The 16202-nt window shown below is 38.5% G+C and overlaps 1 protein-coding gene across 15 annotated transcripts in view; it reads right to left on the bottom strand.

Annotated features, from left to right (window-relative positions):
* The window catches only part of SH3GLB1 (SH3 domain containing GRB2 like, endophilin B1), a 36307-nt gene extending 24924 nt beyond the window's left edge, over positions 1 to 11383 (bottom strand). For 14 of the 15 annotated variants that reach the window (XM_081490014.1, XM_081490013.1, XM_081490012.1 and 11 more), the window contains exons 1-2: positions 10870 to 11383; positions 1472 to 1613 (exon numbers count right to left, since the gene is read on the bottom strand). In XM_081490014.1, coding sequence (XP_081346140.1) covers positions 1472 to 1613; positions 10870 to 10941 — 214 coding nt within the window. In that variant the 5' untranslated portion in view covers positions 10942 to 11383. The remainder of the gene's footprint in view (positions 1 to 1471; positions 1614 to 10869) is intronic. The other variant, XM_081490016.1, reaches the window with a different exon arrangement.
* Positions 11384 to 16202: the final 4819 nt, after the last annotated feature.

Raw genomic sequence — 16202 nt, forward strand, 5'->3', positions numbered from 1 at the left:
TTCCACTATAATGCAATGTACACTTCTGAAAAATCCTAGGTTCTGGAAAATCACACACTAAAAATAACAGGGCTTATAGAAAAAAGATTCGGTCTAACCACTTAAAATCTGTGTAACTTTATAATGAAAGCACAAAATAAAACACAAAAACAACTGTTACTAAACACTGAAATAAAATTATGTGAGCTACGGTAATTCTTTCTACTGACCTCCTTTCCAACATTGTTGGAAATGTCCATGTTGGTGACACTATTTGCCAACCACAAAAACATGCTGTAGGATAGACTATATTTAGAGGAACTATGGCTAGAGCAAAAAACACGAGGAAAAATGTCTACTGCTTTTTTTTTTTTTAGGTGCCATGGTATATTATTTAAGTAGCCTTAAATGAGGAAGAAATAACACACAGTGTCTAAAGACAATAGCCCTCAAAGAGTAAAAGGACTATTTTAAAGTCACCACAATTTAACTAAAATGGCACAGTATTATTAATATTTTGTATAGTGCTTGGGCTTCCCCAGTGGCTCAGTATTATAGAATCCACCTGCAATGCAGGAGATGTGGGTTCATTCCCTGGGTCTGGAAGATGCCCTGGAGAGGGAGATGGCAACCCACTCCAGTATACTTGCAGGGAAATTCCATGGATTGATGAGCCTGGTGGGCAGTCCATGGGATCGCAAAAGTCTGAGCAATATAGTGCCTGAGGTTTATATAACAGCAACAGAGTTTAAAGCTTGGAGGTAGTATCTGAAAGAAAGTTTATGGCATTTCACAACATGGTCACAATAACACTGGGGAAAGGGGGAAGGAAAGCAGGAACTGTTATTGTTGATTTTGTCCTTTAGTTTTGATCTGTAAAGCTCCCCATCAATACACCTGGTTCTAGTTCAAGTTCCACTTTTAATTAGTTATGCTACATTGAACAAAATGCTAACTTGTGAGTTTCAATTAAAACAATCATTGTACATCTTATTTTCCAGGTTATTGAGTTAGGTGATCTGAAAAGCCTTATGGCGTTGTCTGAAAATCAAATGGAGTAATTTGTGTAAAAACGTAAAACTTAGACATAAATAGTTGGTAACTGCTTAAGTTTCTGTGTAATTTTCCCTTAATTATACAGGGGCATTTTTTCTTAATTATATAGGGGCAGTTCTCCCTGGATGAGGAAGGAAGATTATCTTCACAGGCTTTCATAACTCTTAAAATTCAGAGCTGCTGCCTGAAATTTCAAGAGGATTCTACAAAGGCCTTAAAAACATTATCTGTCAATTTGTTAGAGGATACCCAATGAAGTGTTTATCACCCTCTTTACCAAAAACACACATACAAAATAACATAGACCTCAAAGCCATAACCGGAAAATGTTTTCAATAGCCATTAAAACTTTAAAAAAAAACATTAAAAAACCTACTAACAGTATCTTTTAATAAGATTAGTCAATAATATAGACAAAAGGTAAAAAGTCTCTTACTTGGATTTGGCTGCAATAACACTTCAGTTTGTTTCATTATTTTTTCTGTCCATATTTTGGTACATTCAGCTTTGCTAAGGAGGTTCTCTAAGTGAGCATCCAATTCTGTCTTCTCTGCCTGGCCAAGCTTTTCTTCTGTGAACTGTTATTGATTGTATAATAAAAAAATTAAATATACCCCAAACACGTTTTAGGAATCTATATCAGTAATTAAAAAGAAAACTCAAATCCAAACAATCCTGAACATACAAATAATTGTTCTTAAACTGTTGCATATGAAGGCTACTTTTTGCCCCTCTAGTAATAGATCCATACCTCTTAGGATATGATAATCCTAAGGCACTTAGGATAATTGTATCCCATAGTTAACACATATCCTCAGTTCTGCTAAAATGTATGGTGTGAATGATAGAAAATCTGGCATACTATTTTATATATAAATAAAGTATATAAATATTTCTTACATATAAAGGTAGGATAACCAATCGTAACAAGCAAACATTTTTGAGCCAGCTGGATCTGAATTCAAATCCTGGCTGTACTGCTAACTATGTGATCTAAGCAAGCTTTTGAATATTTTTTTCCTCAGGTATCTTTCATGGTAAAAGAGACACAATACATATCTTAAAGTTCTTGAAGAATTTAAGTATGGGTATGTACGTACATCACTTTGTTCAGTGCCTAGTAATTACTATTTTGAATTTAAAAAGGGCTATTATGTTTAATGTAGCTTTGTATCATTGGCATTTTAACCACATCTAGTTAGACAGGCTTCTATGGGATGTTCTGGGAAACTATCATTTAAGTTGTTTCTTCAAGATATGTTCCAGCAATTGATTTATGGACTAACATTTGGAACATCCTGCATTGTAGGTGGATTCTTTACCAACTGAGCTATCAGGGAAGCCCAATTCATACTACAGAGGCATCTTTTTAAAGATCATAAAATGTAGTTAAATAGACTCAACATATCAATTTTTATTATCTTGAGTATATTTGTTTCTGAGGAAAGGCAGCACTGTCCATACAATAACAAAGAGGTAAAAAGTATTTCTGTGTAGATTTTATGGAGACTTCCGGACACTTTTAATTAAATACTACAAGCAATGACTCAGGCTGTTTATCATGAATAGTTTTTCTCTAGAATACGTGGTTTCCCATCAAAACACAAGTATATCACTATCACTTAACTCTATACTCATTAGTCATGACTCTTCTCTGGTGGCTCAGATAGTAAAGAATGTGCCTGCAATGCGGGAGGTCTGGGTTGGATCCCTCGGTTGGGAAGATCCCCTGGAGGAGGGCATGGTAACCCACTCCAGTATTCCTGCCTGGAGAATCCCCATGGACAGAGAAGCCTGGTGGGCTGCAGTCCATGGGGTTGCAGAGTTGGATATGACCGAGCGACTAAGCACACAGCACACATCTCTGTATAACAAAATTCAATGTTCACTTTTTTTCCCCTCTCATTTCTTAAAATATCTTCTGTAGTTCCATTTTTCTGAATTTTATTATCTGTTTCTTTCAGCATCCTTCTTGGTCTAATACTGATTTCAACTGATTATCAGTCAGCATTTTTAGCTCAAAGGTCCTTTAGAATGTTATTCTTAGACTTCTGGTACACCCTCACTAAAGGTCTTTTTCAAGGCCTAGAAATAGCTGTAATAGCTTTTGTAAAACTTTAGGTTTTTTAACGACTGGCCTGTAGCCAACCCCTGGGTGGAACTGAGAACAGCAGGGCAGAGAGCAATTCCAAAGCAATTGCCTAGGCCCATACAGTTGCAGTGCATTGTAACTGAGGATAGGAGAGGCACTGGGAAGAAATCAAAACCCTGACCCCAATGTCAGCTGGGTAACAACGCAATCTAATTCTTAAGAGAGATGCTGGTGTTTTTTATAGATCCTGAAGATTCCAAGCAACAGACCTGCCAAAGGTATACATTAAAATTTTACATATTAGAAATCTACCTCCCATGGTTAAATAGATTATTTCACAGATGAGGCAATCAATAGGAGAAAGGAATACACCCAAGTGAACATCATTTATAAAGGATGATCTATCAGTAGAAAAAAATTCTCCACTTAGCTCCTTAGTAAGCAGGTATATCTAATATTGTATTTGTTCATTCCTCTCATTCTTTCAACAAATATTTATTAAACACCCAGGTATATGCTAGGCATTATTCTAAGCACATGGGTTTCAACAGCTAGAAAACAGACAAGCTTTGTCTCTAAGGAAACTTAAATATTAACAGAGAAGACAGACAAGTAACATGTACATACATAATTGACAATAAGGATACAAAGATAAAAAGATGGTGGACAGAGGACCAACACAGGTGATCCTATTGTTTCTTGATCCAGTGACTGAGTGAGTTTATAGAACCCTTAAGTATGAGTGAGACAGTTTGATTATAGGAAGCCTGTTTAGAAAATAGTAGTTCTACGGGAAGGACCGTGTATTTAAGTACCAATAATAAATTCTGACGTTTACTTGCTTTTTTCTGAGAGTGAAAAACAGTTGCTCTGCATTTTGAATGAAGTACTCAAAAAAAAAAAAAATCTGTTACATAGGTAAGAATCATAAATTAAGTGAAGAAATTGAGAATGCTTTAAAATTTTGCCCTAAAATGTCAGAGTTGGGATTTAATCTCATATCTGTTTGAACCATCGTCTTATTATAGTATGAGCTACCCTCTCAGTAAAATACTTGATTTCAAGCTATTGATATTTTCTATCACCATTACCTAAACATATCCTGTGCTTCCTTGTTTGTTTCTTTGTTCAGAGCACTCTGCTGAGCTGTATCCTATAGCTTACCTCTCCTTCCTACATAATATTCACTCATCATCAAATTAAGGATTAGTTTAACTCTAGCTAAAATAAATAAAATAAGGGGGAGGAAAAGGGACATAAGAGCATTGCTAATGTTATCACATATTTAAGTTGAAATTACAAAAATTTAAATTTTATTATTTAAACGTTCAACTGTAAGACATATTTCCCTTAATTTTTATCATTGTGGGGACTTAAGGATTTTTTTCCATTGTTAATCACAAGGTATGACATTACAATAACAAAACAGTACAATATTTAGCACATAAAATTTCCTCTAAAACATTTTGAAGAATACATTAACTACAGAAAATGGTGAGTTACATCAACTAAATTAAGGAGAATTATTAATCCAAGGAGCTTCCCTGGTGGCTCAGACAGTAAAGCGTCTGCCTACAATGCGGGAGACCCAGGTTCAATCCCTGGGTTGGGAAGATCTCCTAGAGAAGGAAATGGCAACCCACTCCAGTATTCTTGCCTGGAAAATCCCATGGATGGAGGAACCAGGTAGGCTACAGTCCATGGAGCCGCAAAGAGTCGGACATGACTGAGCAACTTCACTTTCACTTTTCATTAATCCAAGATATTTATGGAGGATACATATTTTCTTCTACTGTATGTGAGATATATATTTAGCATATATATATTTAATTATATATATATATATAACAACATGGTTCTTGCCCTGAAGGATTTTATGATCTTGTTGTTGCTGTTGTTTAGCCGCTAAGTTGTGTTGGACTCTTTGCAACCCCATGGACTATAGGACGCTGGGCTTCCCTATCCTTCACTATCTCCCAGAGTTTGGTCAGATTCATGTCCATTGAATCAGTGATGCTATTTAACCATCTCACCCTCTGTTACCCTCTTTTGTCTTCCATCTTTCCCAGCATCAGGGGGTCTTTTCCAATGAGTCGGTTCTTCTCATCAGGTGGCCGAATTATTAGAGCTTCAGCATTAAAATTATGATCGTATCTTTATCAGAAGGACAAGACTTATTTTTTTTTTTCCTAAAGAAAGATCCCTTTCCTAATTGTCAAAAATTTAAAATTTTACCCTAAAAATTTCAGTTTTCAAAATCCCTAAGTCCAAAATCATTACTGACTTTGTAGTCAATTAGTGATGATAGTTGTTCATTGCAAACCACATTTGATTTTAAGCACGTATTAATATTTTATTGAGTGTATAGCAGTACCATTTAATAATCAAAAACTTCTGTGAAAAACAAGCTACAGTGAAAGTCAGAAAGCTAAAAAATCATAGAAATTCAAACATCATGTTCTCTAAAATGTAATGTGATGTAGTATTCTTTCATAGTATTTCATTAGTAACACAGTAAAATGACTTGAGAAAGTTCAACCCCCTCTTTTTATATATTTTCTCTAAACATTGCTTTAAGAAAAGGATTGTCTTTGAGTCAGCCACATTATGCTAGGTACTGTAATTCTTCCTTTATTAGCACAGACACATAGCCTACAGTACGAAATAAGGAGTCTGGATTCTATGCTCTGATTTACTAGAGAGAAAAAAGGACAAGTAAAAACACTGTGTGATCAAAGAAATCTACTAACATAAACTCTAACCATCAATTCTCTGGGTAAAGGATTAGTTTAAAAGAAATCTAAAGTTCTTGGAGGCAAATGTAGAACACAAACTCTGAATGTATTAGTGAACTCTAAACTAGATTCTTCTCAATTGGTTCTTAAATTTTGGCTGCTCTTTGGAATCAAGGGAGCTCTCAAAAACACTGATGCCAAATCGAGTCCCAAGGATTCTAATTCAACTGGACTGAGGAGCAGCCTGTAAAGATTCCTCAGGTAATTTTAAGTGTAGCTGAGACTGAGAACTACTGTTTTAAGCTCATACCTAATTATTTTAATATCAAGTTAACAAACCATCTTCTATCTAGTTGTTTACTAAATTAGTGAAAATAGCACCAAAGCATGTGAACACAGTTTTGGGTAACACTAAACATGCAGAGTTTTTGCAGAATGAAAAAATGTATGGCCTTTGAATGCACTGTGTTTACTAGAATTTCAGAGACATGGTAAAGTTACTGCAATTTAACTTCTATAAAAGAAATGTAACGCACATATATGGAATTCAGAAAGATGGTAACGATGACCCTATATGCGAGACAGCAAAAGAGACACAGATGTAAAGAACAGACTTTTGGACTCTGTGGGAGAAGGCGAGGGTGGGATGATTTGAAACATGTATATACTGAAACATGTATATTATCATATGTGAAACAGATCGCCAGTTCAGGTTCCATGCATGAGACAGTGTGCTCAGGGCTGGTACACTGGGATGACCCAGAGGGATGGGATGGGGGGGGGTTCAGGATGGGGAACACATGTACACCCATGGCTGATTCATGTCAATGTATGGCAAAAACCACTATAATATTGTAAAGTAATCAGCCTCCAATTAAAATAGATTAATTTAAAAAAAGAAATGGAATTTCAGAATTAATTAAAAAAAAGAAATGGAATGAGAGAGAGTGGAATTCCTTCCAGATAGGATTTGACAGGAGTTGGTGGAGGCCAGCATCAGAATTTATCTTCATATTTCCAGCTTAGATACACTATTGTGCTTGCTAAATTAGATGGAAGATAAAGGTTAGAGTTACAGCTAAAGTTTAGAGACTTTTTCCTCATCAGAGAACAGCTGGTGTTCATGAATTTTATAGGGAAACTTTAGCAGTTAAAAAAAAAATTAGAAAGTGAACTCCCTTCCTTTAGTGATTTAGTATGAAAATATTATACAGATACAGACAATATATATCATTTAAGGATGTTGAGCAAAGTTTTTTGCTTTAGTATCAATTCTGAATTAAAAATGTACCCACTTGAAAGATTTATCAAATGAAGAACAATAATTTACAAAATGGAAATTTACTACAAAAAATAATTATGACAAATTGAGAGTAGATTATGAAGTCCTTGAGGGCAGTAACTGGGGTGTCATTCATCTTTGTATTCTTCAATATCAAGTACTAAGGAGGTATTCAATAAATATAGGTTCAACTGAGTTTAATATTTTAGATTGGCATTAAATCAACCCCAAGGTCAGCATATATAATGTTAGAAAAATACTAATGAAAACAATTATTTAATATGTTAAATGATTCAAAGAGTAAACTTTGAATATAGCTACTATTTGCTTGGCTAAAATGACATAAAAATTAAAACAAAAACAAGCAAAAATCATGCTGGATACTGTGAGAGGGGAATAAGATGGAGAGTTGATTCCTTAGGTCATACGATCTTATTAATGACATGAAAGCCATAGAGTTAACAAAATTTTAGACATTTAAGAGACCCTACATAATAATTCATTAGAAGAAAAATGCCACACAATCATACAAAATTTAAGAATGACACAGGATTGCCACAGGAATTCACATCAAGTTCTTGTGGTCTGAGATGGACTTGAAGTTGTATTCTGAGGGAAGGAAAGGTTACAGAAAGGGAGTGGAGGGCATTCAAGATGAATTTAACTGTATGAACAAAAATCTCGAGTTAGAAAAGTACAGGATATTTTTGAATTAAAAAAATAATTTGATGGAAATACAGTGTTTTACACGAGGAGAGAAAAGACAAGGCTGGAAGGAAGTATTTAATTCTCAATTAAGGAATCTGGACTGAAAAGATAGGATTTTAATGGCTTTCAAGACAGTTTACTAATTTATCAAGGATAAATTACCTGATCCTTCTGTATTCTATTGAAGGCATTACAAACAACAAAAACACCCAAGTGGACTGTTAGGGAATGATATACCCCTATTCATTTATACATCTACCTTACTTTTTAAAGTATTGATGTACATAAACATATTTTAAAAGAGTGAGAGCTGAATGATGGGACTCATTTATATACTTAAATAGTCTGATTTTATGTTTTAAAATAGGGAACATGTTTAATTTTTAAGTTAGAATTTTAAGTAAAATGAAAGAATATTGCAGTAGTCTAACCAGAGAATGGCCTATTCCTTAAGGTGTAATTTGATTTAAATAGATTTAGAAATATCAAAGCTAAACTTCATCCCAACTGTTCTTATTGCTTATACTGAGTAGCTGGCCTAGCTCTTACACTATTCTTAGCATTAGATCTGGCACTTTGACACTACACTGATGTCAACTCAATTTAGAGTAGGAACTCAGTTATTGACTAAATACCAAAATGAGAAAGCAGTGTTTTGTTGAAAACTACACACAGCACTCCAAATTGCACATTACATTTTGGAACCATCTTTATTTCCTTACATATTTTAAAAAATTGCAGAAAACATCAAACACGGGAAGTATAATAGTATAATAACATCTCATGAACCCATAACCCAGTATGAACTGTTTGCCGATGTTGTTTCAACTACCCACCCTTCCTTCTTCTGAAACATTTTAAAGCAATTCTCAGACATGATAGTTTACAAATATTTAAAAATGTACCTCTAACAGACACAGACTTAAAATAAAAAGATATATCAAAGGAGCCTGCTCCTCCTGAAATTCTTCCTTTAGTAAATGGCTCAAGCCAAAACCTCAGTGTCATCCTTGACTCATCTTTCTCTCATACTCCAGAGTCAATATAATATGCAATACTGGTTACGTTTTGAACCTCCCCTGCTATCATTCTTATTTAAGTCCTATCACCTTTTGCCTGTCCTATGGCCACAGCTCCTTAACTAGTCTCCCTAATATCCCTGCAACCTCAGATTCTACACTTGCTACCTTTGCCTGAAATGTTTTTACTCCAAAAAAATTGGCATCTGTCACTTTCTTGAGGTCTTTTTGCATTTGAACCTATTAGAAAGGCTTGCCCTTACCATCACCACAACAACCACTACCCCTGCCCTTAAGCTATACCTTTTGGCCTTTTTCTACATCACCGCCTGATGTATTTACTAGTTTGTTTTTTCCTGTTAGACTGTAAGCTCCAGGAGCGCAGACATTATGTTGATTATGAAACACTAGTGTCCAAAATAGTAGTGACACACAGGCATGCAGTAAGCACTTAAGTATTTAAGACTGAAAATTATTTGATAACAGATTTGAATTTTAAAACTTCTTCCTAGAAAACTTGGAACGAGTAACTGAAACTCATTTGGAAAGTACATCTTGAGAGCTTTGCCAGATTTTTTAAATCAAGTCTATCAATTATTTAAATCAATTTGTAATATATATGTTCTATTTAAGAAGTTCGGATTATGTACCTGAAAACATATCTAGAAATAGGTATGTATGTATGTATTTATGCCTGCTGGGGCCTGTGGGATCTTAGTTCCCTGACCAGGGATCTAACCTGTGCCCCCTGCAATAGAAGCATGTAGTCTTAGCCACACGCTTAGAGGTTAGTCCCTCTAGCTGTATTGAAAAGAGCGGCATTACGTAGTTGCCAAATCTGCATTCAGCACCTAGAATCACAGGGAATCAGCACTAAAACACCAAAAGCTCACAATATAGGCAGCCATTACCCTGCTCTAGCTCTACCATTCTTTGCCAAAAATGGTGCAATGTAAGATCAACTATGCCAATAAAACTGGAGTAAAAGGGACAAGGAAAGTAATAATGCAATACATACGATTTACATTTCAACTTCGCACGTTACGTAAGAAAACTATTTTTGTTTTCTCTTTACCAAAGAGAATCTTGTTGCTACTGTGACTGTCATTAACTTAAAACACCAGATTGTGTATAACCCGTGTTGTGGTGAAATTTACATCTGTTCGTAGATTTAACTTAGTTGGCATAATGTGGGTGATGACTGTAGAAAACTGTCCAAGTTCCCTAGTACCGACACTTCCTTTATTTCTGAATACCATGAGACTTTCAAATTTTCCCCTTAAAGTGTTATTTAAAAAATGTCCCTGTGACTATAAGCACAACGTGAATCTTTTGGCTCACTGCTCTATGGTCAGCGCTTCCCATTTGGAAAGTGAGTGGGAACCCCCTCAAGCTCTGTGGCTCTGGCAAAGTCTGGACGCCAACTGGCGATCTCCATTTCTGCCACGGAGAGCCAAGACCGCGAACCTTCCTCTCTCAGGGTGAGAGGACGGCAGGGGACTGCGTTGGCAGCTCCCTGGGTTGAGGGGCAGGAAAAGGAAACTTCCTTCTTGGACTTGGCGAGGAGAGAGGGAGACGAAATGAAAAGGTGGGGGTTGTGCAAGAATGGTCTCTACTACCCGGCGGACTGGCAAAGCCTCCTCTCGCCCGGGGAGGGAGGGCACACGAGCAGCGGCGCCGTGGGGTCAGAAAGGCCGGCGGTGCTGCGCCTCGGCCCCAAGCCGAACTCAAGGTGTCCTCCAGAGAAGGGAGGAAGCTCCGGGCCCTGTCCCCACTCCGCCTCGTTTCCCCGGGAGCGGCGGTTGGGCAAGAAGGCGGGGTGGGGGTGAAACGGCCGCTAGGCCCAGAGGGGCACAAGGCCGCGCCCATCACCCGGGCCTCCGGCCGCGGCAGGCCAGTCGGGCGGTCGGCGAAGCCGAGTGCAGAGGGCGCGGCCGTCTCGGGCGATCCCTCCCTGACCCTCCCGGGCGTCGCCACCCCTTCTTCCCACCGCGGTACCTGCACTGCACGACTGAGGAAGGTGCCCGCGTCGGCCGCCAGCTTCTTCACGTTGAAGTCCATGATGTTCATCCTGGGCGTCAGCCGGGCGGAGCAGCCGGCTGACCTAGCGGGGAGACGGAGGCGCCGCGGCCGGGCTGGGGCGCCGGGCGAGAGTGGCGGGGGCAGACGTGGTAGGTGGAGGGAGGCGGCGCCAGCCCCGCCGCCGCAGCTGTCGTTTCCGTGAAGGGGGAGAGAGAGGGTGGGGCGAGGGGAGAGAACAACTGCCTAGAAGCCGGCCACGCGTCCAGGCGGTAGCCGCCGAGACCCACGGCCTGTGCCGCCTGGAGAGATGCCGCTAACGTCGGCGGGCTTCGCGGTGGGCTCGCAAGACACAGAGAAGCGTCCCGGCCTGGCAGGGCCGGGTCTCCAATGGAGGAAGCGAGAACGGGCCTCGGGGCGGAGCCTATATAGAGGTTATCGCGGGAACAGCGACCCCTTCAGGAGCGCCGCTGCTGAGCGGCTGAACGCGCCCGGAGCTCCGCCAGTTCCGCTGGGGGGAGGGGCGCGTTCGTTGCTAGGGGCGCGCCTCCGGGCGGCTGTGGCGCTCCGTGTTTGTACTTAAGCCCCTGGGAACCGCGAGCAGAGAGAACTCAAACTCCCCGTTTTGTTTTAAGTGAGAATATGGAAATTGTAGCATAAAATTACATTATGTGAAATTAGAACCAACAGTTCCCTGTCATCTTGAAGCACCCGCGCCCAACTGGTTCCCTGACGCCTGGATGGCACGCGGCGAACGTTTGCAGAATAGAGTTGAAGTTAAATGTTCCTACCGAACCTGTTTTTCATTTATTCAGCATTATCGACTATCCATCTTGTACCAGAACTGAATCCTGTGCTGCAGACACCGTGCTGAACAAGATCGTCCCTGCCCTCAGGAAGCTCTCAGTTCGGTTACTCGACAACTTTCAGGGACAGCTCCCATCCCTGGGGCCAGTTCTGTTTCTGTGTGCTTCCACAAGGGCTTTGTGACTTAGTGACACGCTGGACTACAGAATCAACACTAGGTGCCTGCTTGGTGCAGAATACGGCGCCCAAGACACCAAGTGCGGGGTGGAGGACGCAGAGAAAGATGGTGAGTGAGATAGAATGATGCTTAACGATTTAGCGAGGCGAATGTTAATAACTAATGAGAATATGATGTGAATGTTAATAACTAATGGGAATATGATGTGAAATCTGTTCAAAACCCTGCAATTCCAAGTATCTTCTAAAGCAGTTTGAAGGATACAGCCTATGCTTGAACTGATTGAAACAGGTGCATGAACGGAGGCAGAGACGTTAGTATTTCGAAGAAAAGGCTATTTTTTTGTGTGTCGCAGTGTCCTTGTGTTACATTAGAGCTGGAAAAATGCAGGCCCAGCAGACAATGAAATGAGTTCACATTCATGCTTAGTGTTTTACTGAAACAGCAGTCACAGCAGTAGTGGCTGTGTTAAAGGCACAAAGATTGGGTTCCAAAGTATTACAAGGAAGAGTAGATGACATACAAAGAGTGGTATTCTTTGTGGTGATAACAGAAACAGCCACTTCTTTCTAAGGTAACTACAAAAGAATGAATCTACTCCATATCTCTTTCTTCTCAACTTATCTTGCCAGAAATATGGGGAAGGAAGTATACAATCATGAATTTTGTTATTTATTGTCCAATTTAGACTTTTACGTGGAAAACACCGTATCTTTGTGCAGATGTCTGTCTTCCCAGTAAGTATGTTTTGTCATATTCTCTGTGCATTTCTACAAAGAGATCTCAACACCGCCCGCCTTCACCATGAGAGGAAGAAACTCTGGATCCTCTTCCTCAAACTTGTAGATATGCTGACTTGAAAAAAACTTTCATTTGTTCCTGTTGAGCCCCCTGTAATACTGTTTCTCTTGTTTCACTGGTGAATTCATAAGACTAGTGTGTTGTTTCTATTTCCTTACCATCTTAGAATTTCCTACCTAATTCCATGTAGTTGATTTCCACTTCTGTAAGTATACCTAAAAAGAATTCCTGAAGTTGCCAGTTATCTTCCTGATAAATCAAATAGCCTTTTCTCAAACTTCCACAGTGACTGTACCCAGCCCCTTCCCAATAACAAACACACCCCTTTCCAAGGCCTTATTGTTTCATGGTTTCTCTGTTATCTCCTGGACTTTCTCATTCTGTTTTGCTGACACTTCTGATGGATTTGCTGTAAGAATACCTGAAAGCTCAATGTTTAGCACTTATTTTTTGTTGTTGTTCTTGTGGATTAGTTTCTTAATTGAAACTTCAGTTGTACCATTTCATCATTCATTTAGTAAATATTTTTTGAATGTCTGCTGTGTGCACATGGCATTGTTCTTATGACTGGGAATATAGCAGGCAACAAGGCAGACAGCCCTTGCTCTCATGGGAGCTTATAACTAATCCCATGAGACAGAAATTGAATAAGTAGTTAGAAGTATGATGAAATGCCAAGGGGAGTCCAGAGTGCTTTTAAATGTTCACTTACCAAGTAACCTGAATTTTAATTTGGAGGCTTGGTTTTTCTGTAAGGGTTTCAGATCCCCTTTTAATGCTTTCTTTTTCTGTCCCTCATAGTAACTTCTTACTCCAATAGTTCAAGGTGTTAGGAAAGCAATCTTTTAAAGTTAATACAAAGTGCTGAATATCTGAAATTCTCCCCAAAGTTTTCAGCTTAAAAATGAAAAAAATCTTTGTAAAAATGACATTTTAGGTAGTATGATATGTATTTTAATTTTCTTTTTTGTAGTGGCTGGCAGATAGTTCATTACCTCATGTTTAGACCAATGATATCCGAACTTCATGGGGTACGCAAGATGATCCACTGGTGTGCAAAAATATACATTAGAAGTTTGGTTTGCATATATTTTTATCTAGTAAACAGAAAATTTTGTTTCATTACTTTCTTAAAAATATGGGTTGACACTGCTGTTCCCACCTTGCATTTATCAGACAGACACATGTCACAAACTGTAAATGAAATATCTTATGGGAAGAGTGGGAATTCCACAACTTGAAGGAGTTGAAATTAGTACTTTGTTTACTAAGATGGTCACATAATACATGTGACTGGTTCCATGTCTTTGTAGATTATCTATTTAAATAAAACTTCACAGTAATGGACAAGTAGCCTAAAGAGCTTCCTCAAATACATCATCATTAATAGTGTTGATACAAGCATAAGCAAGCAAGAAATGCAGGAATCTATACCTCTACTTGTTGAATTTATCAGTATGATTGTTGAAATATGGCTTAAAAGATGATAATACTTGATTGGAGCTTTCATGGAACTCAGAATCTAGTGAGGGAACCAGACTTATAAAGTAAAACAGTGTGTGAAGCAAAACTATAAAAACTTGTTTAAGATTGAGCAAAGGGAGAAAGTGTAGAGGAAGTAGGTATTAATTTATCAGAATAGAACAGGTGATAAGACTTCTTGAACTGGCTTTTGATTGAGTTCATCTGGTGGATTGAGGTATGAGGGTGGGGAGAGATGTTCAGAGTTTCGACTTAGAAATACCAGGTTTCAGGCAGTGTAGATACTCACTCTGTACTCTGTTATTTTGAAATCCTGCATTTGGAAATCTTGTTTTGACCAAAATTCCCCCTCCTTTCTTCCTTTGATCTCTGACTTCTTTACTCATTTAAGTATGTAATCATCATCATCAAGTCCTACAATCACATGCTTTATTCTTAATTGTCCTATTTTTAACTTTCACCAGCCTTCTCAGTTCCCTTTGTCCTTCTAACCTATCAAGCCATAGTCCTGGATGAATGTTTTCTCTGTACATGCTCACAGACTGCCAAGCATCCTTAAGGGAGAATTATACAACCTTGTAGATGGATGCTAATATCAATGCATGACTTCTTACTTCCATTGAACTTTTATAACTGCCTAAAAGCTTCTACTTCTTTTTAAGTAACTTTTTCACATACTCTGCAGAGCCTACTGCAAAACTTTGCCAGTCTCCTAAAATGCCTGCCTTATTCTCGTATACTTTTATTTTTATCCTTTGATACTTTTTCTCTTTGACAAAGAAACTATATATCATGAAGCTATATGGAGGGAGCTCCTTCAATAAAATTCTCTTATTTCTACCTCTTATCCTTCTTCACACTCCTCCCTCAAATACTGCCAAATATTTCAAAGGAAGTATCCTAGGTGTTCTCTTCTGAGTGAAGCTACTGCTCTCTTACTCCTGGCTGCATATTGGTATCATCTGGAGAGTTTAAGCAGCCACTGATGCCCAGATCACAACCCCAGAGTGTGGACTGGGCATTGGGACGATCAGAAGTTCCCCAGGTGATTATAAATGTGTGGCCAAAGTTGAGAATGTACATATCATCCTTTGAGAACTTGGTCTACTAGTTTGTTGTACCTTCTGACTACAGATAGATTTCATTTCTCTTCTTTTGAGCAGCAACCATTTTTTGATCAGTTTTATATTTTTATGGTCTCCATTCCTGGAAGCATAGTGGATTCTCAAATACTTTCTGAAATGAATAAAGTAATCAAATCAAGATGTATACACTTCTTTTGTGACTCCTCTTCCCCAATCTAAATTCCCAACTACAGATTCAGTATTTCCAGTACTGAGCCTGTTGCAGTTTACTTTTTTTTTAAGTTACTTTTCTTCTTGAGTTTCCTATAACTTTAAGTTGCATTATATGCACCGAGTCACCTAAGCTAGAAATCTGATCCCTTTTATTTCCTCTATTTCCCACATCTGATTAATTGAGTGCTGGCAGCATTTTCCCTCCTAACTATTTCTTGTCTTCATCCTCTCTTTTAAAATTGAGGTATAATTAACATTTAACATTATTCTGGACTTCCCAGGTGGTGCTAGTGGTAAAGAATCCACCTGCCAGTGCAGGAGACTCACGGGACTAGTGTTCGATCTCTGGGTCAGGAAGATCCTCTGGAGTAGGAAATGCACCCCACTCTAGTATTCTTGCCTGCAAAATTCCATGGGCAGAGGAGCCTAGAGGGCTACAGTCCATGGGGCCGCAAAGAGTTGGACATGCCTGAGCACAAACACAAGCACACTAAACAACAACGGCAAACATTAATTTCAAGTGTACAATGTAAAGATTTACTATTTGTGTACATTGTGAAATGGTCACCATAATTATTCTACTTAATATCGTCACCTTACGTAGTTAAAAACATTTTTTTTTTCTTGTGATGAAGGTTTAAAGATCTACTCTCTTAATTTGTTTTGTATTCAAATATTGAATACAGTATTATTAAGTAACTGTAGTCAGCAGGCTGTATATTACATCCCCAGGTTGTGTTTATTTT

The sequence above is a fragment of the Giraffa tippelskirchi genome, chromosome 5 (assembly GCF_054371585.1).
Source record: "Giraffa tippelskirchi isolate mGirTip1 chromosome 5, T2T-mGirTip1v1.2.pri, whole genome shotgun sequence".
Lineage (NCBI taxonomy): Eukaryota > Metazoa > Chordata > Mammalia > Artiodactyla > Giraffidae > Giraffa > Giraffa tippelskirchi.